Source organism: Pantherophis guttatus, chromosome 7 (genome assembly GCF_059756535.1).
Source record: "Pantherophis guttatus breed Tessera chromosome 7, ASM5975653v1, whole genome shotgun sequence".
NCBI lineage: Eukaryota > Metazoa > Chordata > Lepidosauria > Squamata > Colubridae > Pantherophis > Pantherophis guttatus.
This window is the reverse complement of record NC_142069.1, coordinates 83,734,089-83,756,215: the sequence shown is the minus strand read 5'-3', so window position 1 is coordinate 83,756,215 and position 22,127 is coordinate 83,734,089. Positions and strand designations below refer to the sequence as shown.

Here is a 22,127-nt window from a genome sequence, read left to right as displayed (position 1 = left end):
TAGATAATCACTAGTTGTAAACGTATTTAAGAAAGGTACTGTAAAGTATTCAGTTGATGATAAGCTACCATTGTGTGTGGAGTTGCTACCATTGTGCTATCATCGGTTGGATGGATCTGCTACCATCGTGGTTTGTGAACCAGAGTGAGCTTGTTATTCTAACCAACTACTGTTTGTGTGGTAAGTAGATTTTGTATCACTGGACTGATTTAACTGGCAAAGACTTGGATTGTTTTAAAGACTATGAGATTGTTTTTTCACTATAAAGTAAACTGTTGATAAACCAGTTTGCACATCTCTTATTCATTGCTCTCAGCAACGTTTCTCTGTGCTCTACACTCTGCTGGTTGGTAACACAACAACAATATCCTTAACACCCCTGCTCGAGCAGGAGATCCTATACCTGTGATAGCGAGCCCTCTTTGTGGGCACGCGCACTGTTGCCAGTTGGTCTTCTTGTTTCCGGCACATGTATGTGCACCACCAGCTGGTCTTCGGGTTTCTAGTGCTCGGCACATTCCAATTTGGGCACTCGGTGCCAAAAAGGTTGAGAGAGCTGTCCAGTCTCTTCTTTAAAACCTCCAGTGATGGAGCATTCACAACTTCTGGAGGCAAGTTGTTCCACTGATTATTTGTTCTAACTGTCAGGAAATTTCTCCTTAGTTCTAGGTTGCTTCTCTCCTTGGTTCGTTTCCATCCATTCTCGTCTTCTCGTCTTGCCTTCTGGTACAATCAGTTGACCCCCCCTCTTCTTCGTGGTGGTCCCTCAAATATTGAAACACTGCTGTCATGTCACCTCTCGTCCTTCTTTTCTCCAGACTACCCAAATCCAAATCATGCAACTGTTTTTCATATGTTTTAGCCTCCAGGCCTTTAATTCAGGGGTGAAATCCAGCAGGATCTGACAGGTTCTGGAGAACCGGTAGCGGAAATTTTGAGTAGTTTGGAGAACCAGCAAATACCATCTCTGGCTTGCCCCAGAGTGGGGTGGGAATGGGGATTTTGCAGTATCCTTCCCTCAGGAGTGGGATGGGAATGGGGATTTTGCAGTATCCTTCCCCCAGGAATGGGGAGGGAATGGGGATTTTACAGTATCCTTCCCCCAGGAGTGGGGAGGGAATGGGGATTTTGCAGTATCCTTCCCCCAGGGGTGGGGTGGGAATGGGGATTTTACAGTATCCTTCCCCCAGGAGTGGGGAGGGAATGGGGATTTTGCAGTATCATTCCCCTGGAGTGGGGATGGAATGGGGATTTTGCAGTATCCTTCCCCCAGGAGTGGGGAAGGAATGGGGATTTTACAGTATCCTTCCCTTGGAGTGGGGTGAGAATGGAGATTTTGCAGTATCCTTCCCCTGCCATGCCCACCAAGCCACACCACACCATGCCCACCAAGACACACCCACAGAACCGTTAGTAAAAAATTTGGATTTCATTACTGCTTTAATCATCTTAGTTGCTCTTCTCTTTTTTCAACGTCTCACTCTTTCCTCGCTTTCTTCCTTTCTGCTGTATCTTCCCTTCCCTTCCTTCTCTTCCATCGTCGTCTTCCTTTCCTTTGTGGCTACATTTTCCCCTTTCTCTACCATCCGAAGGTGACAGATGGTGTCCCCAATTTCCTAGCCATGAGCCTGCTCTGCTCGGGGAGAAGTTTCCCTCTTGCTTAGCCGAATCTATTTAATCCATAAAAAATTTCGTTGGCCTCCTATCTCCGTGGAGGTGATGCACGGAGTTTAAAATGGGTAATAAAACTCCATTTTTTGGCTCAGGGCAGCTGTGCCAATGCTCCAAAGGTCAAGCATGCCTTAGGAATTTGCAGGGATGCAGTTCAGGATCCTGGAACTCATTAACCTGGTGCCCTTTGGCAATCAAGTACCGGAAGAAGGATGGTGAAAAAGGTTAACAGAGGAGACCACAGCCCTGAGCAAATTATTTCCCCTGCAATTGACTTAATTATCATTCCAAAATGACGGGGGGGGGGGAGAAATGCAGCCAAGGAAAAATAACCCGAGTAGACCCCAATTTGCCTCCCCCACACACTCAGCTTTTGTTTTTACCATTTTTTTGTCTGAAAAAGCAAGACCAAAGAGTTCAAGGCTTATATGCTGGGATGCTAGCAGAAATGGATCCTTCCCATGCTGGACCCAGAAATCTGATCCCAATTCTCTCTAAATCTCATCCTTTCCTTTCCTTTCCTTTCCTTTCCTTTCCTTTCCTTTCCTTTCCTTTCCTTTCCTTTCCTTTCCTTTCCTTTCCTTTCCTTTCCCTTCCCTTCCCTTCATTTCCTTTCCTTTCCTCCCCTCCCCTCCTTTCCCTCCCTCCCCTCCCCTATACTTTCCTTTCCCTCCTCTCCTCTCCCTTCCCCTCCCCTCCCCTCCCCTCCCTTCCCTTCCCTTCCCTTCCCTTCCTTTCCTTTCCTTCCCTTTCTTTTCCTTCTTTCCCTTCCCTTCCCTTCCCTTCCCTTCCCTTTCCTTTCCTTTCCTTTCCTTTCCTTTCATTCTTTCCTTTCATTCTTTTCTTCTCCTGCTCAACATTTCTACAGAAGTCCTCTCACTCAACACAGGGGTCACCAACCTTTCGGACCTCAGGGACCACTAAATTCATAATTTAAAATCCCACGGACCACTAATATGATCTGCCTAATGAACAGCTGGGTGGGCATGGCTAGGTGGTGATGTGATTGGGTGGGCGTGGCCAACTCAATGTCACTCCCGTTGAGGGGGCGCCTCGCCGGCCTCTACTTGCCCCTTCCCTGCCAGCTATTCCTCACCTCCCCACCCGGGCTCCTTAGGGCCCCAACAGGAAGCAGGTGTTGGAGCTAAGCAGCCACCACAAGAAAGAGTGGGCAAAACAGCTGGCTCAGTTCAAATTGGATTTGGCCGAGAAGGAGGCTCAGCAGAAGCACCTCACTGAGGACTAGGAGCATAGGCTTTCCAAGCAGACGGAAGACCTGCAGGAGTGCAAGGCCAGGTACCGGCATCTGAAGGCTTAGCAGGCTGAGATGGTCAGCAGTTCCAGGCCATGATGCAGTCCCGCTGGAACGAGGCCCTCCGGCTCTTTGCCACCAGCAGTGCTTCCCTCCACCCTTCGCCCAAAGCCCCACACCAGGAGGCTAAAGCAGACCCCAAGTCAGAATTTCTGCCCCCCTCCAACCCACATAAAAAGACCCCGAAGGGGGAGATTCTCTGCAGCAACACAAACGTTCATTGCATGTATCCAGCCCAGTATTTTGAGGACCCCTGATTTAGTGCAAAACAAAAAAATGCTAATAATTTTTTCTGTGGACCACCAAACTTTTCCCGCAGACCACCAGTGGTCCACAGACCCCCAGTTGGTGACTGCTGACTCAACACATGTGTCCGCGCGGGGGATTATGGGAGCGATGGGGTGCTCACATATGACACCTCTCCTGAGCAAGCTGAACTGGCTTCCTGTGGTCTTCCGGGTGCGCTTCAAGGTGTTGGTGACCACCTTTAAAGCGCTCCATGGCTTAGGGCCGGGGTATCTGCGAGACCGCCTTCTGCCGCCAATAGCCTCCCACCGACCAGTTCGCTCGCACAGAGAGGGCCTCCTCAGGGTGCCGTCGGCCAGACAGTGCCGGCTGGCGACCCCCAAGGGGGGAGCCTTCTCTGTGGCAGCACCTGTCCTCTGGAATGACCTGCCCCCTGAGAGACGCACGATATCAGACCTCCGGAGTTTTCGTCGGGCCCTGAAAACACACTTACTCCATCTAGCCGGGCTGGCTTGATCCTATCCTCTCAGTTTTAATTGAATTTGGTTTTAATTGGGTTGTTTTAAACTTGGGCCGAAATTATTGAATTGTTTTTTAAACTGTTTTTAAATTTTATATGCAATGTTTTATCTCGGCTGTACACCGCCCTGAGTCCCGCAGGAGAAGGGCGGTATACAAATAAAATAAATAAATAAATAAATAAACACACAAGGTCAGCTAAACATTACAATCGGATCCATCCATCCACGCTTGCTCCACATATCAAGAGAGGTGCGTTAGGCTGGTGTGGATTGTGGTGACAGCTGCATAATTTTTCACAAAGCCTTCTCAGCCATCTGTCCAGCTTATCACAATGACAGAGTCTCCCAATAGGGTCACAATCCTTAACTCTGAATCCATCAGGATGAGTCACAGGCTTTGACAGCACCGGACTTTTTTTTTTTTTCCTGTTTTCTATCTATCCGTTATTTTTCCCCACCACTTTTCTCAAATTGTATAGGGTTTCCTGCTTGCTCAAGGGCGGGGGGCGGGGGGAGGGGTTGTTAGATCTCCAAAGTCCCTTCCAGCTCTGTTCCAATTGAAATTAACAGATTAACAGAGTTGGAAGGGACCTTGTAGGTCATCTAGTCCAACCCCCCGCCCAAGCAGGAGACCCTACACCAGTGATGGCAAACCTTTTCGGGACTGAATGCCCAAACCGGAACCCATGTGCGCACACCAGAGCACCGGAAACCCGAAGACCAGCTGGCTGCCGTGCACATGCCTGGTTTTTGGCCGTTTTCTTTGGCCATTTTCAGGCCATTTTCCAGGCCGCTTTCAGGCTGTTTTGCAGGACTGTTTTCCAGGACATTTTCAGGCTGTTTTCCAGGCTATTTTCCAGGCCGCTTTCAGGCTGTTTTTTGGGCCTTTTTCAGGCTGTTTTTCAGGCCTTTTTTGGGCTGTTTTTCAGGCTGTTTTCAGGCCATTTTCAGGGCCTTTTTCAGGCTGTTTTCAGGCCATTTTCAGGGCCACTTTCAGGCTGTTTTGGGGATGTTTATTTTGGGCCATTTTCAGGCTGTTTTTCAGGCCATTTTCCAGGCCGCTTTAAGGCCATTTTTTGGGCCTTTTTTAAGCTGTTTTTCAGGCCTTTTTTGGGCTGTTTTTCAGGCTGTTTTCAGGACATTTTCAGGGCCATTTTCAGGCTGTTTTGGGGGTGTTTTGGGGCCATTTTCAGGCTGTTTTCCAGGCCATTTTCCAGGCCACTTTCAGGCCGTTTTTTGGGCCTTTTTCAGGCTGTTTTTCAGGCCTTTTTTGGGCTGTTTTTCGGGCTGTTTTCAGGCCATTTTCAGGCTGTTTTTGGGGTGTTTTGGGGCCATTTTCAGGCTGTTTTTCAGGCCTTTTTTGGGCCGTTTTTAGTCTGTTTTTAAGGCCTCTTTCGGGCCTGAAAAATGGCCCTGCAAACAGCCTGAAAAATGGCCTGGTTTGGGGCCATTTTCCAGCACTCTGGCGCCTGTGAAGAGCAGCTGATGACAGCACATGTGCCCTCAGAGAGGGCTCTCCGTGCCACCTCTGGCACGTGTGCCATAGATTCGCCATCACGGCCCTACACCATTTCTGACAGATGGCAGTCCAGTCTCTTCTTGAAAGCTTCCAGTGATGAAGCTCCCACAACTTCTGAAGGCAACTTCTGTCCCATGGGCTGATCGCTCTCACTGTCAGAAAATTATTTCCAGGTTGAATCTCTTCCTTGTTCGGTTTCCATCCATTATTCCTTGTCCGGCCTTCGGGTGCTTTGGAAAATAGCTTGACCCCCTCCTCTCTGTGACAGCCAAAAAACTTTTGATTGTAGCCCTAGATGTCCGGCGCACTTCTCAATGTTCTCAGCAGCCCTTAGAAATTTTTTCAGTTTTCAAAATTAAGACTTAGGATTTTCTCGGTTTCTTCAAGGGGTCCCCTGTGTTAACTAATTAGGATGTCTTCACACCACCTCTTGATAAACTGTGGTATTCCTCCACTATCAACCTAGTTCCTGCTCTAGCAACTTAAAAGCAGGTTCTGTCACACAATGTCATTTCAAGGCCCATCCTCATCTATCTCCTTAGTTCAAAGTCCTTCAAACTCCAATAAAGGAGAATGTTGGTAGCTTAGAATTCAAATGAGGGGCCCTTGGTGGTGTCTGAGCTTGCAGATGCTTGTTTAGTTTAGGTAATGAAACACCTGAAGAAAACAACCAAGCCCAGAGAATACCCAGGATCCCTCTTGCTCCAAACTCCATCTGTGTTCTGCCCCAGCTCCAGATTCCCGAGGATATAGACACACACCAACGGTCCTTATCAAATTTATTAAGTAGCAAGAATAAACCAAAGTCCGGCAAAGGTTGGCAACCAGCCCAGAAAACAAAATACGATAAGACTTTTCCAAAAATGTTCTGATGATAATTACAAATTGTTTCCAGCGAGAAATTACTAACTGCGTGTGACTTAAATAGGCTAAGGGAGTGGCCAATTATCCTCAAGCCTTACTCTCAAGTAGACCTCCTCCTCCTGAGTAGCCACTCCTGCCTTTTGGCAGCCCTGCGTGCTTGAGCATCGAGAAGAGGCTCCTCCACTTCGCTCTCTCCACTTGAAGGAGCCTCTGGAGGTTCTGAAGGCCCTGGCTGAGTCTCTGCCTCTGGCCAGACCCAGATGTTGGGAAAGATGGAAGGCAGAATGAGAAGGCGATGGTAGAGGAGATGGTTAGATAGGCTCATTGATGCAATGGAAAGAATTTGGACAAACTCTAGGAGACACTAGAGCAGTGATGGTTAACCTTTTTGCCGTCACGTGCCAAAAGTGGGGGGGGGGAATGCAGGGCGGTTGTGTGCATGCGTGCCCACACCCATAATTCAATGTGCCCCACCCCCCACACATGTGCGCATGACCCCCTGCACTCCCCCCACTTTTGACACACAATGGCATAGTGGGCCCCATAGGCCCATTTTTCACTCTCCCCAGGCTCCAGAGACTTTCTTGGAGCCTGGGGAGGGTAAAAACAGCCTTCCCCACCCCCTCGGAGGCCCTTCAGAGGCCAGAAATATCCCGTTTGTCAACTTCCAGTGGGACCAGAAGACCCATTTTTTTGCTCTCCCCAGACTGCAGAGCCTTTCTAGGAGCCTGGGGAGGGCGAAAATGGTCTTCCCCACCCCCCGGAGGCCCTCCAGAGGCCAGAACTGAATTAGGGCAATGCTCATGCGCCCACCGATATGGCTCCGCATGCCACCTGTGGCACGTGTGTCATAGGTTCACCATCACGGAACTAGAGGATTGGGGCCCTGTTGTGCAGTGACTGAACAACAACAACCACACAATCCAGCATTTTCCTCCTGAACTTCCGCCGCGGCTTTAACCTCCACGGTGCTTTGCATGAGGATATCAAGGCAACATCAACAGAAAACGTTCACAGAACAGCTATGTAAAAACCGAGCGATGACATACTGTGTCGGAGCTTCTCTGTAACATAGGAACAAACTGACCCCCCCCTTCTTCTTCTCCTACAAGATCATCAGTTTAATGAGTAAAGAAGATCTGTGCTGGGTTCATATGGTTAATTGGAAACTTTAGCCTTGTGAAAAAAAAAAAGAGAGAGAGATGGCACTTGATGGTATCATAGCTCAGTGTCCACAGTTATTTTCAATTGCCAGACGCCATTTTCCAAGCAGTGCTGAAGTGTCCTTCCTTCAGTCGCCCGGAAGGGCAATCGCTGAACCAGGCAAACTTTTCACAGAGAAAACCAGACCCAGGGGAGGCATATTTTATATTTCTCTATTTTTTAACTTCAGAAAGCCTCCAGGAAACTCAGATCAGCATGTTTTTTCTCTAACATGTAAGAATTGGGATGGAGAAGGCTCTCGTTATTTACCCTTCCTTCAGGGACAACCCAGTCTGAATGCTGAGGGAGTGACAAAGATTAATACAAATCCTCGGTGGAGCAAACTTGCAATAGGTAAAGGTAAAGGTAAAGGTTCCCCTCGCACGTATGTGCTAGTCGTTCCCAAATCTAGGGGGCGGTGCTCATCTCCGTTTCAAAGCCGAAGAGCCAGCGCTGTCCGAAGACGTCTCCGTGGTCATGTGGCCGGCATGACTAAATGCCAAAGGCGCACGGAACGCTGTTACTTTCCCACCAAAGGTGGTCCCTGTTTTTTCTATTTGCATTTTTTATGTACTTTCGAACTGCTAGGTTGGAGAAGCTGGGACAAATAACGGGAGCTCACCCCGTTACGCAGCACTAGGGATTCAAACCGTTGAACTGCCGACCTTTCGATTGACAAGCTCAGCATCTTAGCCACTGAGCCACCGTGTCCCTTGCAATATTAAACTTGCAAAATTAAAGTTGCGATAGACTGGTTTAATTCCCGTAGGTGTTCCACTTATGTGCAATCATCGGTTTTATTTTTACCTGATTTCCTCTTCACTTGCATGATTAATATTGCACTAAGGATCCCTTCTGATGCATCCCAATCTGGGACACAGATCAGTTGAGACCACACGCCCCTCACCATTGCAGGAAGTGTTACCGTAGCAGCCTTGCACACTCAATGTTGCACCCAGACCTCAGTAACTGTTCCAGGGCCATTTTTGAAGTAAAGGAAGGGGAAATAACAACTATCGGGTTGAAGCCCAGAGATGAGACAGCGAGATCCAATCAAGTCCAATCCTTTATTTGCTTATACCTAATAGACAGAATCTTGCTGGACTAAACTATAAGCTTCTAACTTATAGTTAGAAACCCATCCTGAAGAATTTTAAGGCTACTCTGAAACTCTTCCTCTTGCCCTTCCCCATCCAGCTTGGGATCGTGCAGTCTCTTCATCTGGACTTCTTTCTCGGAAGGCTCTGTGTTGTCAAAAGCTTTTTCCATTGATCCTGTAGGTGCACATTCCATCACAACAATCCTCAGAATGTAGCATTACTACACAATCAGGGGTGAAATGCTCCCGGTTCGGCCCGGTTCAGCCGAACCGGTAGCGATGGCGGTGCGAGGCTCCGCCCACCTGCCCGGTCATCATTACTTCTTGGTTTTAACCAGGAAGTAACCTGTTTTTTACCCTCTGCGCAAGCACATGTGCGGTGCATGCACTTCCAAACTGGTTGGAAAGGTAAGTAGATTTCACCCCTGTACACAATATTTGGAAATTGGACAAAGAGTTTGCTCCCATTTGATTCAGCAATACTTACTCATCCTGGCTCCTGAGACCAATCCTCTGCCCTATCCTGTAAGCAGCCAGAAATAAGAATGGAGGCAGGTTGACAAACAGATTCATTAGACTTTACTTGTTCTAACCCAGTATATTTAGGGTCTACAGACAGGTGGGTGTCTGAAATGGTATAGGGTCTCCGGCTTCAGCAGGGGGTTGGACTAGAAGACCTCCAAGCTCCCTTCCAGCTCTATTCCTTGGAGCCTTGGTGGCGCAGCGGACTAAACTGCTGTTAAAGTAGCTGCCAGCTGCCTGCAATTACTGCGAGTTCAATTCTCACCAGGCTCAAGGTTGACTCAGCCTTCCATCCTTCTGAGGTAGGTAAAATGAGGACCCGGTTTGTGGGGGCAATAAGCTGACTTTGTATAAAATAGAACACCACTGGGGGGGGGCAAAAGCCCTACTAAGCAGGTATATACAAAAGTATGAAGGCTATTGCTTAAAAGTATTGTAAGCCGCCCTGAGTCTCCGGAGAAGGGCGGCATATAAATCGAACTATAAATAAATAAATAAATAAATAAATAAATAAATAAATAAATAAATAAATAAATATTCCAATTGATGGTATCAGGGAAGGCAGTGCATTGTTCCCATCTGTTTTTGGTTCTTGTTGGCTTGATTCTAAGTTTTCTTATTTGCTGTTCTGCTTAATTGTTCGCTTTTCCCCCCCTTTTCTTTTCCAGATGGCTGTTTCTTCTATTTTCTTTTTCTTTTAACAATTATGATAATGCCCTTTCAGCTACGGGAAGATGGCCCAAATACACACACTTCCATAATAACGTCAGCGCATAATTTAAACCTAGATTAATTGCGAGCAGGGCTGGAAAAGGCCTCTTCGATCATCGAGAGTCGCAGCAACTTCATAGATTCTCATTCTTGCGTGCCAGATCAACACCTCCGCTTTCTAAACTAACACCACCAGCGTTAAATACAAAAGAGACCAAGCACTATGGAAACAGGAGGGGTGGGGGAGCTTTTCTTCATTTTAAAACTGCTTCCAGGATCGCCAACTCCAGCTGGGATTAAGCCTGAAGGCCTTATTCTGTACCGTCTGCCCACTGACAGGTGTTTGGGTTTTTTTTAGCGATAATAAAAAAAGAAAGTTTGATCGACCGATCTGTCTTTGCACTTTTTATTTTTATTTTTATTTTTTTGCTTTGCAACTTCTGTTGTTTCGGCATCTCGCTGGTCTGTCCTATCAACTCTGTAGAAGTAGATAGAGGCAGGGTGGGGAATGCCATTTAGTATCCCGACTCTGCAAAGAAGGGCAATCTATAAGCACGTTGCTGCTGGAGTTAACAATCTGAGGAAATCAATCGGGAAAGGTTAATTGGCACCACCCACTAAGCCACCCAATTGGGTGGATTAGCTTGCATTCCCAAACCAATTAAGGTGCCCATCAACGTCTAAGAAACTTCAGAAGCAAAAGAGGGAGACCTTTGACAGAGCTAAGAGAGCGAAAACCCAGCGTGGTAGGCAAAGATGCCGAAAACCCCCACTACCACCGACTAGCAATCAGCTGCAAAGCCGAGGATAATCTTACCGTAGCCTTCAGCTTCCATAGCTCAGCGAGGAACTGAAGTGACAAATTGTTCCCAGGTTGAGAGGACACAGCTGGGCTGCCTACATGAATTTGGTCTCTGGGTCCCCCACTCCCTGGTCATGAGCGGGCAACAGTCCCAGCAGGTGCCATGGTTTCCACCTGGCGAAGGAAGGGGACCTCCAAAACTCCTCGTGGCCAGATCTCCTGTTTTCAATTATGGCCACCCGACGCAGCATCCGAATAGCCGTGTGGTGACCTGAGGCGTATTCAGCCAGGGTACCAGCTGCTGTTTGGAGACCACTTGCTGGAGGAGGAGGAGGAGATGGAGATGGTGAAAAGAAAAAATCCAGGACACCAGAACTCTGTTCTCTCCCCCCACTTGCCTGCCCCCACGTCTCCAAAGCGAGCAGCCGCTTCTGCCAGCGAGGATTAGATGACAAATCCCATCGTCTTATCTGGGCAATGACAGCCACCGTTTAGTCCCAACGCTGGACACTGCTATTTAGCAGGAGAGAGAGAGAGAGAGAAAAAAGAGAGAGATGGCTTTTTTTTTATAAGACAACGGCTTAGGGTTTTCTCGAGTTACCATCCTGCTTTGCAATGCTCTCACTTCAGCATGAAATATTCACGGGATTATCTTGTATAATCAACAGTCTCTAATCAAAGCGCAGCTATCAGCTCTTGTCGAGCCTTGAACCCGAAAGCAATGCCAAGTTCACCGGGCACGCGGGAAAGATCTACAACAACACTCCGGAGAAACTCTATTACTCTTTGCCTTCGCAGACTCTCACCGTCATTTGTTCAGTTCCCTTTCGGCAATCCAGAAAATGTTTCATTGCAAACTGTGTACACCCCTTTATTTTCATGATGTTACACATGATTTGTGTTGTTGTTGTTGTTTTTTGTAAGAGACGGGCGGCCTCCATGGATTTGGAGATGGAGAGAAACTGATCCTGGCTTAATCCTACCAAGATTGTATGGCTGTTGATTTTAGGAGCTGCTAGATCTAGGGATTAAGTGTGTGTGTGGGGGGGGGGGGGCAGGAATGGAAGGGTTTCATCTTCTCATTCAAGGGTTGTATGCAATCTGAGAATATTTTTGGACAAATAACTCCTGCTCAAATGGAGGAGGTAATTGTGGCCAAGAAGACTTTGCACAGCAATTTTATTATTTTATTTTAATTTTATTTTGTTATTATTTTCTGCCGCCAATAGCCTCCCACCGACCGGTTCGCTCGCACAGAGAGGGCCTCCTCAGGGTGCCGTCGGCCAGACAGTGCCGGCTGGCGACCCCCAGGGGGAGAGCCTTCTCTGTGGCAGCACCCGCCCTCTGGAATGACCTACCCCCTGAGATACGCACGATATCAGACCTCCGGACTTTTCGTCGGGCCCTGAAAACACACTTATTCCATCTAGCTGGGCTGGCTTGATCCCATCCTCTCAGTTTTTAATTGAATTCGGTTTTAATTGGGTTGTTTTAAACTTGGGCCAAAATTATTTAATTGTTTTTTAAAATGTTTTTTAAATTTTATATGCTATGTTTTATCTTGGCTGTACACCGCCCTGAGTCCCGCAGGAGAAGGGCGGTATAGAAATAAAATAAAATAAATACATAAATAAATTTTATTACCTGATTTTATTTTATTTTTTAATTTTATTGATTTATTTTAATTTTATTTAATTTACTTTATTTTACTTTATTTTACTCTATTTGACTATTTTTATTTTATTCTACTTTATATTTTATTGATTTTATTGATCTTATTTTTTATTTATCGGAATTATTTCCTCCCACCCCACCCCCCGGTCAAGACAACTCTGAACGCCTTCCAGCAAAGATAAAACGAGACAACCATTTGAAGATTATAAATACAAAAGGAGATTAAATTACGGAAATTAAAATAAACTAAACAAGAAGGGCTATCACTCAAGAAAAGGAAACACGTTATGTATTTAATATTTTTCCTTTAGCTAATAAGGAGTACGTAATCTGTAAAATTTATGTTTTGTTCCTTTTAGTGATTTAGCAAGCAGCCAACAGTTAACACTAGATGGCAGCAGAGGATTCAGGGTTTGGGGATCTCTTTGCTGCCTTCTGGTGGCTGTGGGTAGTTCTGCAGCCCAGGTCTTTGGTCTACATCAGAGGGAATCAGTCCAGACACAGCTGGATGGAAACTGTCACTGAAATGGATTAGTTGTGGCCATAGTTGTGGACAACTGCTGCCCAAAAGATTAGACCGAAAATTTGCCTACATATGAATCCCATCTGCAGAGCCTGGCTTCCCTCCTTTTCCACTTGGATTGAAACTCCCACTGAGAGTAAACCTAGACATTTTCCACCCACAAATGTGCTCATGTAGTAAAAATGGATGCCAGATATCCAAGCTTCCAACCATTCCAGGCTCCTTGCGCCAAATAAATCATGGCCATTCATTATTCACAAACAAGTCATTAGGACAAACAACTAGCATCAATTAAAAACAATTAGAAATTAAACTGGCTTTGACAGTCATAAAACCCAAATTAAATTAAGTTTGGAAAAGGCCAGCAGCCCAACGAAATAAGATTTTAGAGGTCAAATGCACAATGAAAAAAACCCGCCTTAGCTACCCACTGAAGAGCATTCAATTGGGGCCGTATCTGAACCTAGGAGGGACACGAAGCTGCAGGTTGCTATCAGGACGAACAGGACAAGCAGATTCTGTCCTATAGGTCAACCTTGGTGACTTTATGATTCCTTCTCCTACTCCTCTTCCTCCTTCTCCTCTTCCTCCTCTTCTCTTCTTCTTCTTCCACTTCCTTCTCTTCTCTTCCTCCTTCTCCTTGCTCCTCTTCTTCTTCCTCCTCTTCCTCTTCCTCTTCCATCTCCTCTCCTCCCTCTCCTCCACCTCTCCATCTCCCTCCTTCTCTTCTTCCTCCTTTCTCTTTTCTTCCCCTTCCTCCTCTCCCTCTCCCTCCTTCTCCTCCTCTTCCTCTTTTCTTCCTCTTCCTCTTCCTCCTCTTCCTCTTCCTCTTCTTCCACTTCCTTCTCTTCTCTTCCTCCTTCTCCTTGCTCCTCTTCTTCTTCCTCCTCTTCCTCTTCCTCTTCCATCTCCTCTCCTCCCTCTCCTCCTCCTCCACCTCTCCATCTCCCTCCTTCTCTTCTTCCTCCTTTCTCTTTTCTTCCCCTTCCTCCTCTCCCTCTCCCTCCTTCTCCTCTTCTTCCCCCTCTTCCTCTTTTCTTCCTCTTCCTCTTCCTCCTCCTCCTTTCTTCCTCTTCTTCTTCTTCCTCCTCTTTCTCCTCCTCTTCTTCCTTCTCTTCCTCTTCCTCTTCCTCTTCTTCTCCTCCTCCTCCTCCTCCTCCTCCTTTGTGTTGGGGAATGAATCAGACATTTGACTCATCTCCTGCTGCAAACCACCCCATTATTCATCCCTGATTTCCAGCTCCATAGTCAGAATTCGGATAGGAAAATCCAGTGGGCTTACACTGTAATCCTTTTTTTGGGAGGGGAAGAAAGAAAAAGCTTTTGAAAGACTCTGGTTTTAATCCAATGTTTTATTGAAGCTTGTAACAGAAGCTGAATAACTCTGATTCGAAAGGTGAGCCAGACTTATTCATTCATCATAAAAGTAACTACTGAAATTAAGAAAAAAAAAAAACTATATGGTGAAAACCTTGTCTCAGTTCATCGTGTGGATAGAAGTCCTTTGATGGGAATATCCATCCTCAGCACTACTCAATTCAAATGATTTGAATTCTTTCGGCTTTTTCAAAATACGGCACCCCTGAAACAGTCCAAAGTGAAACATCCCAAGTATGCAGTTTCTTTCTTGGCTGCTTACGTGGCTTGGATTAAACCAGTATCAAAATCCTCTCAATACCAACCCCCCTACCCCCCCAAAAAAAGAAAAAATACAGTCAGATTGTACATGTTCTGGCATCTGGAGAAAAAAGCTTGACATGCATCCCCTCTCCATTAGGGGATTACGGTTGGCATTTCTGTGAGAGGCATTCACACTCTCTGGCATTAAACACTTGGTGATGGACTAGAGAGCCATTGGCGCAACGCAAGGGGACGTGCATGGCATCGGTTGCGGTAGCCGAGCAGCAAGTGCAGATGCCTTCAACGCGGTTCAGGGTTATGTTGTAAATGGCTTTGCTTGCACACTTGCCCTGAAAGAAACAAAAGGCCAAAGGGTTGGAATTTAAAATCCTGATTTCGCTGTGAAAACTGCTGGGAGGAGGTAAAAATGGAGATGGAGACAGACTGAGCCTAGCTGGTGGAAGGAACAAGATGGCAGAGCTGAGAAGAGGAAGAGGAAGAGGAAGGGGAAGGGGAAGGGGAAAGGGAAGAAGAAGAAGAAGAAGAAGAAGAAGAAGAAGAAGAAGAAGAAGAAGAAGAAGAAGAAGAAGAAGAGGAAGAGGAAGAGGAAGAGGAAGAGGAAGAGGAAGAGGAAGAGGAAGAGGAAGAGGAGGAGGAGGAGGAGGAGGAGGAGGAGGAGAAAGGAGGGGAGGAGAGGAGTGGGAGGGAGAAGAAAAAGGAGAAGGAGAAGGAGAAGGAGAAGAGGAGGAGGGAGAGGGAGGAGGAGGAGGAGAAGGAGAAGGAGAAGAGGAGGAGGGAGAGGGAGAGGGAGAAAGAGGAGGAGGAGGAGAAAGGAGAGGGAGGAGTGGAGGAGGAGGGGGGAGGGAGAAGAAAAAGAAGAAGGAGACGGAGAAGAGGAGGAGGGAGAGGGAGGAGGAGGAGGAGGAAAGGAGGAGGAGAAGGAGAAGAGGAGGAGGAGAGGAGGAGGAGGAGGAGAGGAGGACGGAGAGGGAGAGGGAGAAGAAGAAGAAGAAGAAGAGGAGAAGGAGAAGGAGAAGAGGAGGATGAAGAGGGAGAGGGAGAAGAAGAAGGAGAAGGAGAAGAGGAGGAGGGAGAGGGAGAGGGAGAAGGAGGAGGAGAAGGAGGAGGAGGAAAAGAGGAGGAGAAGGAGGAGAGCAGGAGGAGGAGAGGAGGAGGAGGAGAGGAGGAGGAAGAGGTAGAGGGAGAAGAAGAAGGAGAAGGAGAAGAGGAGGAGGGAGAGGGAGAGGGAGAAGGAGGAGGAGAAGGAGGAGGAGAAAGGAGAAGGAGGAGAAGGAGGAGGAGAAAGGAGAAGGAGGAGAAGGAGGAGGAGGAGAGGAGGAGGAAGAAGATGAAGACATAGTAGTAGTTAACAACAGCAATGTAATAAGTGACCTATGATCGTTTTTCCCATTTACAACTGTTGACGCATCCCTGTGGTCACATGATCAAAATCCAGAAGCTTGGGAACGAGCCTGTATTTATGACAGTTGCAGTGTCCCAGGGTCAGGTGATCCCCTTTCACATTTCCTGTCAATGAGGAAGCCCAATTCATTTAACAACCGGGTGACTAATTTAACAACCGTAGCGATTCATTTAACACATGCGGCAAGAAAGGTCATAAAATGTGACAAAACTCGGTTGTCTTGCTCAGCGACAGAAATTTCGGGCTCAATTGTGGCCGTACATTGAGGATTATCTATAGTTTTGGTACTCGTCTGAACCATAATTTACTAAGAAATTTAGTAAACAATTTACTAAGAAACTCTTTTGCTTTCATAGGCTCCAGATCAGCAGACCTTACCTCGCAGTAATGCAGATTCAGCTGGTTTTCATTCACACAGTTGTCTACTTTCACAAATTCTAGCCTGCCTGTGGTTAGCCTGCATTCTGGCTCGACACCTAAAATGCAAGAGGAAATTTTAGTTGTGTACGCTTCTACTCGGTGACGGGATTCAAATAATTGAACAACCGGTTCTCTGCTCTAATAATTTCTTCCAACAACCAGTTCACCAAACTGTTCAAAAAGTTAACAACCGGTTCTCCCGAAGCGGTGCGAACCGGCTGAATCCCATCACTGCTTCTACTGCTTATACAAAGACGTAGAGATTTGAACTTCTGGAGAGCAATAAACTATTCCTTTTAACAGTGCATGGATGATCAGTCAGCAGTAATTAGCTTACAGTATTTTAATAATACCACGACTCCTTCAAGAATTATGACGATGACAAGTTAATGTAGGGGTCCCCAAACTTGCTAATGTAGGGGTCCCCAAATTTTACAGCTAGGTGGCCTGGCTGGGGGTTGGGGAGAGGGGAACAGGGCCACACAAGCAAGGGCCCGGTTGAGAATAGACCATGGCCTAATAGTGGGCCACAATCTGGGGATTTGGGACCCCCCGACTAATGCATCACCTTTAAACTTTTAAAAATTGCTTATACACAGAGGAAAGGATGTTGTGTTCTTCTTTCAGCCATGATACCTGATATTAGTCTGAGGCAGAGGTGGACTTCACATACTGTAGCAACCGGTTTGCCCAACACTGAAAATGTGAGCGTGTCCCATCCACCATGCGTGCGACGTCAAACAACATGGCAATTCGCTCGATCGCGAATGCCATCCACACATCCATGCAGTGTCAAAAACACAGCAATATAAGATAGGATTGCGCCTGGGTGGTTGGGCGGGCGGGCTCACCCGCAGGTTGCCGCTACCGGTTCGCTGGAACCGGTCTGAACTGGCTGAATACCACCTCTGCTCTGAGGTAATTTAGAGCTGATAAATAGCTTTTGTTATCAGGAAGAGATGTACGCCGCAATTCGCCATATTCCTTTCAGTTGTCGTCTGCTTGAAGGTCATCCAGATAGAAAATCTCACCTCCACACAAAAGCTCAGTGTTTCCTTTCCATATGTAAGCTCTAGGATTCTCTGGAGGCTGGGGACAGCAAAAAATGTCACTTCCTGTCCAACCAGGAAATGGGCCGTTTCAGGCCTCCGGAGGGTCTCCAAGGGGATGGGGAAGGCTGTTTTCACCCTCCCCAGATGCATAGAGAGGATTTGGAGCCAGGTGAGAAAGAAAAACGGGCCTTCCCCACCCCCCAGGCCCTCCAGAGGCAGGAAACAGCCTGTTTCCCTACTTCTGGTGGGCCCAGAAGGCCCGAAAATCAGCTGGCCAGTGCATGCATGCGTGCAAGAGCTAAGCTGGCATGCCCACTGATATGGCTATAGGTTCACCATCATGGGTATAGGGTCTCCTGTTTGAGCAGGTGGTTGGATTAGAAACCTCCAAGGGGATGGCTTGCTAGCAGAACACGGGTTGCTTCAAACAAAGACCAGCAATGCAGGCTTGACTAAGAGAGTGCTGAATCAAATCACGTGGAAGACTGGAAGGACTTCAGATTTTTTTTTTTTTAAAAGGTTTTAAAAAAGTTTCGAACTGCAGAAAGTGGAAGCGTTGTTGACATAAGACTTTTCAACAAAAAAATTAAAATCCAATACTGGTGATAAAGTTCAAAGCTCTCTTGGGTACACTAAAGCTCAGAATATGGAAACCACCACCGAATGACTGATAAGTGGAGACATAATGGACACCAGGTGGGAAAACTCCCAAGACTGCAGTACAGGAATTAAATGAAACAATTTGTTCGACAAGAACAGAGACAAGCAAAAGTGAAGAGTTGCACGAGATGTTTAAAATGTCCTGCTCAGAAACCCAAACGTATGCACTTAAAAGGGTTGTAAAAGAAACCAAATGGAACAAATAATAATAATATTGTTGGTGGTGTCTAATTTGACTAAGGAGATATTGCGGGTGATGCTTTCTAAAAGCAAACTGCAAGTCTTTCAGGAAATATTGGTGAGGTGGGACCATTTATTCCAACAACTTCGGGGAAACGCTGCCAAGAAAATGCTCCAAAACCTCCTGGCTTTTTCTGTTCAGAATTTTCTCCTTCAGAGGATGAAGGAAAGTGCAAGAATAGACTTGAAAAAACTGGGTAAATAGATATGGCAGGATCCATAGTAGCACATTGGTTAGAATGCTGTATTGCAGGCTCATTCTCCTGTTTGCCGATTGCCAGCAGCTCGGCAGTTCGATCCTGACGGGCTCAAGGTTGACTCACCCTTCGGTCCTTCCGAGGTTGGTAAAATGAGGACCCGGGTTGTTGATGGCAATAGGCTGACTCTGTAAACCGCTTACAGAGGGCTGTGAAGCACCATGAAGTGGTATATAAATCTATGTGCTATTGCTCTTCCTTCCTTCCTTCCTTCCTTCCTTCCTTCCTTCCTTCCTTCCTTCCTTCCTTCCTTCCTTCCTTCCTTCTTCCTTCCCGCCCTCCCTCCCTCCCTCTTATTCCCTTTCTCATTCTTCTTCCTGGTGGCACAGTGAATATTGCAGGCTGACTCTGCCCACAGCCTGGAGTTCGATCCTGACGGGCTCAAGGTTGACTCAGCTTTCCATCCTTCTGAGGTCGGTAAAATGAGGACCCAGATTGCTGGGGGAAAGATGCTGACTCTGTAAACTGCTTAGAGAGAGCTGTAAAGCACTGTGAAACAGTCTATTGCTTTCTAAGCCATGCAAGCGCAGTGCTTAGAATGTAACATTGAAAGCTAATTCTGCCCACAGCCAACAGTTCCATCCTGACCGGCTCAAGGTTGACTCAGCCTTTGGTCCTTCTGAGGTCGGTAAAATGAGGATCCAGATTGTTGGGGGCAATAGGTTGACTCTGTAAACAGTTTAGAGAGGACTGTAAAGCACCATGAAGCTCTATATAAGTCTAAGTACTATTGCTATTGCTATCCTCCTACATTATCTCTGAGAAAATTTGTGAGGTAGCAGAGGAGTAGAAGGGAATAAGATCCTGGTGCAAAGAATTAGAAACTGTGACTCTTTGTTGCCATCAAGTGGCTCTTTGGATTCTTACATCCAGATCTGCTGGCCCAGTTGCTGGTAGTGGAGGTTTCATTTGTTCGTCTTATTTTATCTTATTGCTTGTGGTGGCCCAGATGATTCAAGTCCAGAAGAAATAAATGAAGCTCCGTGGAGGTAAAAATGAGCCCAGACAACAAACCCCCAGCGACTACAAAATGGGGCTACAAGTACAATGGATGAAAGGTCCTTGACGGCACTCAGAAAACGAGATAGCAAAAGGGAAACGATGGATTTAGCAATTTGTGCAGCTGTAGACATTTCTCTTAATTGTTTTTTTCCCGGATCACATGAAACCTCATTTACAAATATGTGAGCAGAGCAGATTTTGTGTAAACAATGAAAATTCTTTGAAATCTCTACTGCTTCCCGGCAAACATGCCTCCTTCAAACGTAGGATCTGCGTAGTTCTTCTTAATCGTTTGTTTTGCTGTTTTCTCTTCTGTCGCATTTTTCTCGCGTCCATAAACTTTTTTCTTGGATCTTTGAATATTACATTTCACATCTGCTTTGGGTAGAGAGGTTTTCCTGAGCATCTTTCCTTAAGAACCTTCATACTTTAATTCTGGCAGCCAAGTTTTAAAAAAAGCCTTGTTAATTAAATTAACCGGAGAGCATCACTCAACGGTGATCGGTTAACTCAAATGTTTGAGACGAGCTGGAATGCGATAATATCTGGGCAAGCAACCACAAGAATTATCTTGGAGTTGACTTGGGTTTGGTTACAGCAATTACTGGGCCAAGGTCGGGATGCCTCCTGGGCAGACCATATTTTATTTATTGACAGATGAACCGAACAAAAGGAGGGACAAGAGAGAGGCAGAACGGAGGGCAAAGAGCTGCTTGACATTTTGACCTTGTCACAAGGGACTGTTTTCAGTCCTTGCTAAACAAATTCCGTAATTACCCGCCGTACAATTTGGCAACCCAAACTTTTATTTAGGTTCACTGAAAATCTAGCTCTGAGGCTGATGGAGGAAAGAATGTAGCCTTGGTAGTACAGTGGTCTAAAGCACCCTGTTATTAAGATCAGCTGCCTGCAATTACTGCAGGTTCGAATCTCGCCAGGCTCAGGCTTGACTCAGCCTTCCATCCTTTCTAAGGTAGGTAAATTGAGGACCCAGTTGTGGGGGCAATAAGCTGACTTTGTATAAATATATTCAAAAGGATGAAGGCTATTGCTTAATGCATTGTAAGCCGCCCTGAGTCTCCGGAGAAGGGCAGCATATAAATCAAATTAAAAAAAAAAAAAAAAGAGTATACGGAAGAAAATCTCTTTTAAGACATTTCCCAGATTTCTGACAGTTGAGATGCCTTTTGTTTGTTTGTTTGTTTGTTTGTTTGTTTATTTATTTATTTATTTATTTATTTATTTATTTATTTATTTATTTCTTAGATTTCTATGCCGCCCTTCTCCCGTAGGACTCGGGATGGCTCACAGAATAAAAAACATATAACAATAAATAAAACTAAAAACATCCAAATGTAAAAATCCCAATAACTAAAATCTCATAACAGATCAGGGAATTTGCTGAAAAAGCCATGTCTTCAGTTCAGTGCGGAAAGCGCAGAGGTCGGGGGCTGTCCGAAGCCCGGTGGGTAATTCATTCCAGAGGGTTGGTGCGGCCACTGAGAACACCCTCATCCTGGGGGCCACCAGCCGACATTGTCTGGCCGATGGCACCCGGAGGAGGGCAGTCCTATGTGACCGCACTGGGCGGTGGGGGGCCGGTAGGAGGTGGTCCTGCAAGTACCAAGTGTTGTGGCCCTTCGGCTGCTGGGCCCTCTGGCAGCTGAATCGGAAGAGGAGGAGGAGGCGTGGGAGTCAGGGTCAGCATCAAGGCAACCTGAGAGTTCCAAGGGGGAAGAGGGAATGGAGCTGGCCAGTGGTGGGTTGTCCTCGGTTCGGACCAGTTCACAAGAACCAGTAGTAAAACTGGTGGGAGGCCCCGCCCACCGCCCCGGATATCGTCATCAGCGATCTGCGCATGCGCAGAAGCAAGGCGCGCGTGGGCGATCCCGTTGGGAACTGGTGTTAAAGGTAAGTAGAACCCACCCCTGGAGCCGGGAGAGAGAGAGAGAGACAGAGATGGAGCACAGGCCATCCATCAACCCTCAGATGGAGAGTCAACAGCCCCCAGGTCTGTAGGTGGCTGATGAAGAAGAAGAGGAAGAGCTGGGTCCAGTACTTGATGCACGGATGCGCAGAAGGCAGAGGAGAGGAGAGCAGTGGAAATCCGTGGGCTGATTCTGGATAAAAATCTGGTGGGTTATGCAAAATGTTCTCAAGAAAAAACTCCAATTTTCTCCTCGACTGTTTTTATTGGGCATAGTTAAGGGTTTTTCAATGGGTGAAACAAAATTGATATTGTATATGGTGACAGCAGCTAGGTTACTGATTGGTCAATATTGGAAAAGGGATGTTTTGCCTACTATTGAAGAATGGACTTTTGAGGTGGCCAGTTTTGCAGAAATGGCGAAGATATCAGCATACTTAAAAGACTGGACTCAAGAGACATATGCATGGGAGTGGAAGAAATGGATAGATTATGTGCAGAATAAATACCAAACTAGGAAGTACCAGATAGCTTTTAGTTGAATGTTGTGTAGAAATGTATAGTATATAGGGGGTAGAATAGTTTAATGTTATGTAGAAATGTATAGTACACAGGGGGGAGAATAGAAGGGCGGTAAAGTATGATATGATATAAAATGAATTGGATTTGGATTTCACCCTGGGGAAGTCATGGGAGGAGGGGAGGGCTAGGGAGGGTTTGGGAGGGGAAGGGAAAATTTGTATTTGTAAAACTTTTTCAATAAAAAAAAAGAAATCCGTGGGCTGGTCCTTGGGATGGAAGCCCCACCCTAGCTCTGGGGATAAAAGGCAGGGGGTGGAAATGAATAGATGTGACAGAC

At 46.4% G+C, this 22,127-nt stretch overlaps 2 protein-coding genes across 2 annotated transcripts in view; both read right to left on the bottom strand.

Moving 5' to 3' along the window:
• Nucleotides 1–10,992, bottom strand: part of ANO2 (anoctamin 2) — a 193,938-nt gene extending 182,946 nt beyond the window's left edge. The window contains exon 1 of the mRNA XM_060684111.2: nt 10,486–10,992. Within this exon, the coding sequence (XP_060540094.2) occupies nt 10,486–10,504 (19 nt within the window). The 5' untranslated portion in view covers nt 10,505–10,992. The remainder of the gene's footprint in view (nt 1–10,485) is intronic.
• Nucleotides 10,993–14,001: 3,009 nt separating this feature from the next.
• Nucleotides 14,002–22,127, bottom strand: part of VWF (von Willebrand factor) — a 195,543-nt gene continuing 187,417 nt past the window's right edge. Inside the window, exons 51-52 of the mRNA XM_060684131.2 lie at nt 16,089–16,186; nt 14,002–14,637 (exon numbers count right to left, since the gene is read on the bottom strand). Of these exons, the coding sequence (XP_060540114.2) occupies nt 14,449–14,637; nt 16,089–16,186 (287 nt within the window). The 3' untranslated portion in view covers nt 14,002–14,448. The remainder of the gene's footprint in view (nt 14,638–16,088; nt 16,187–22,127) is intronic.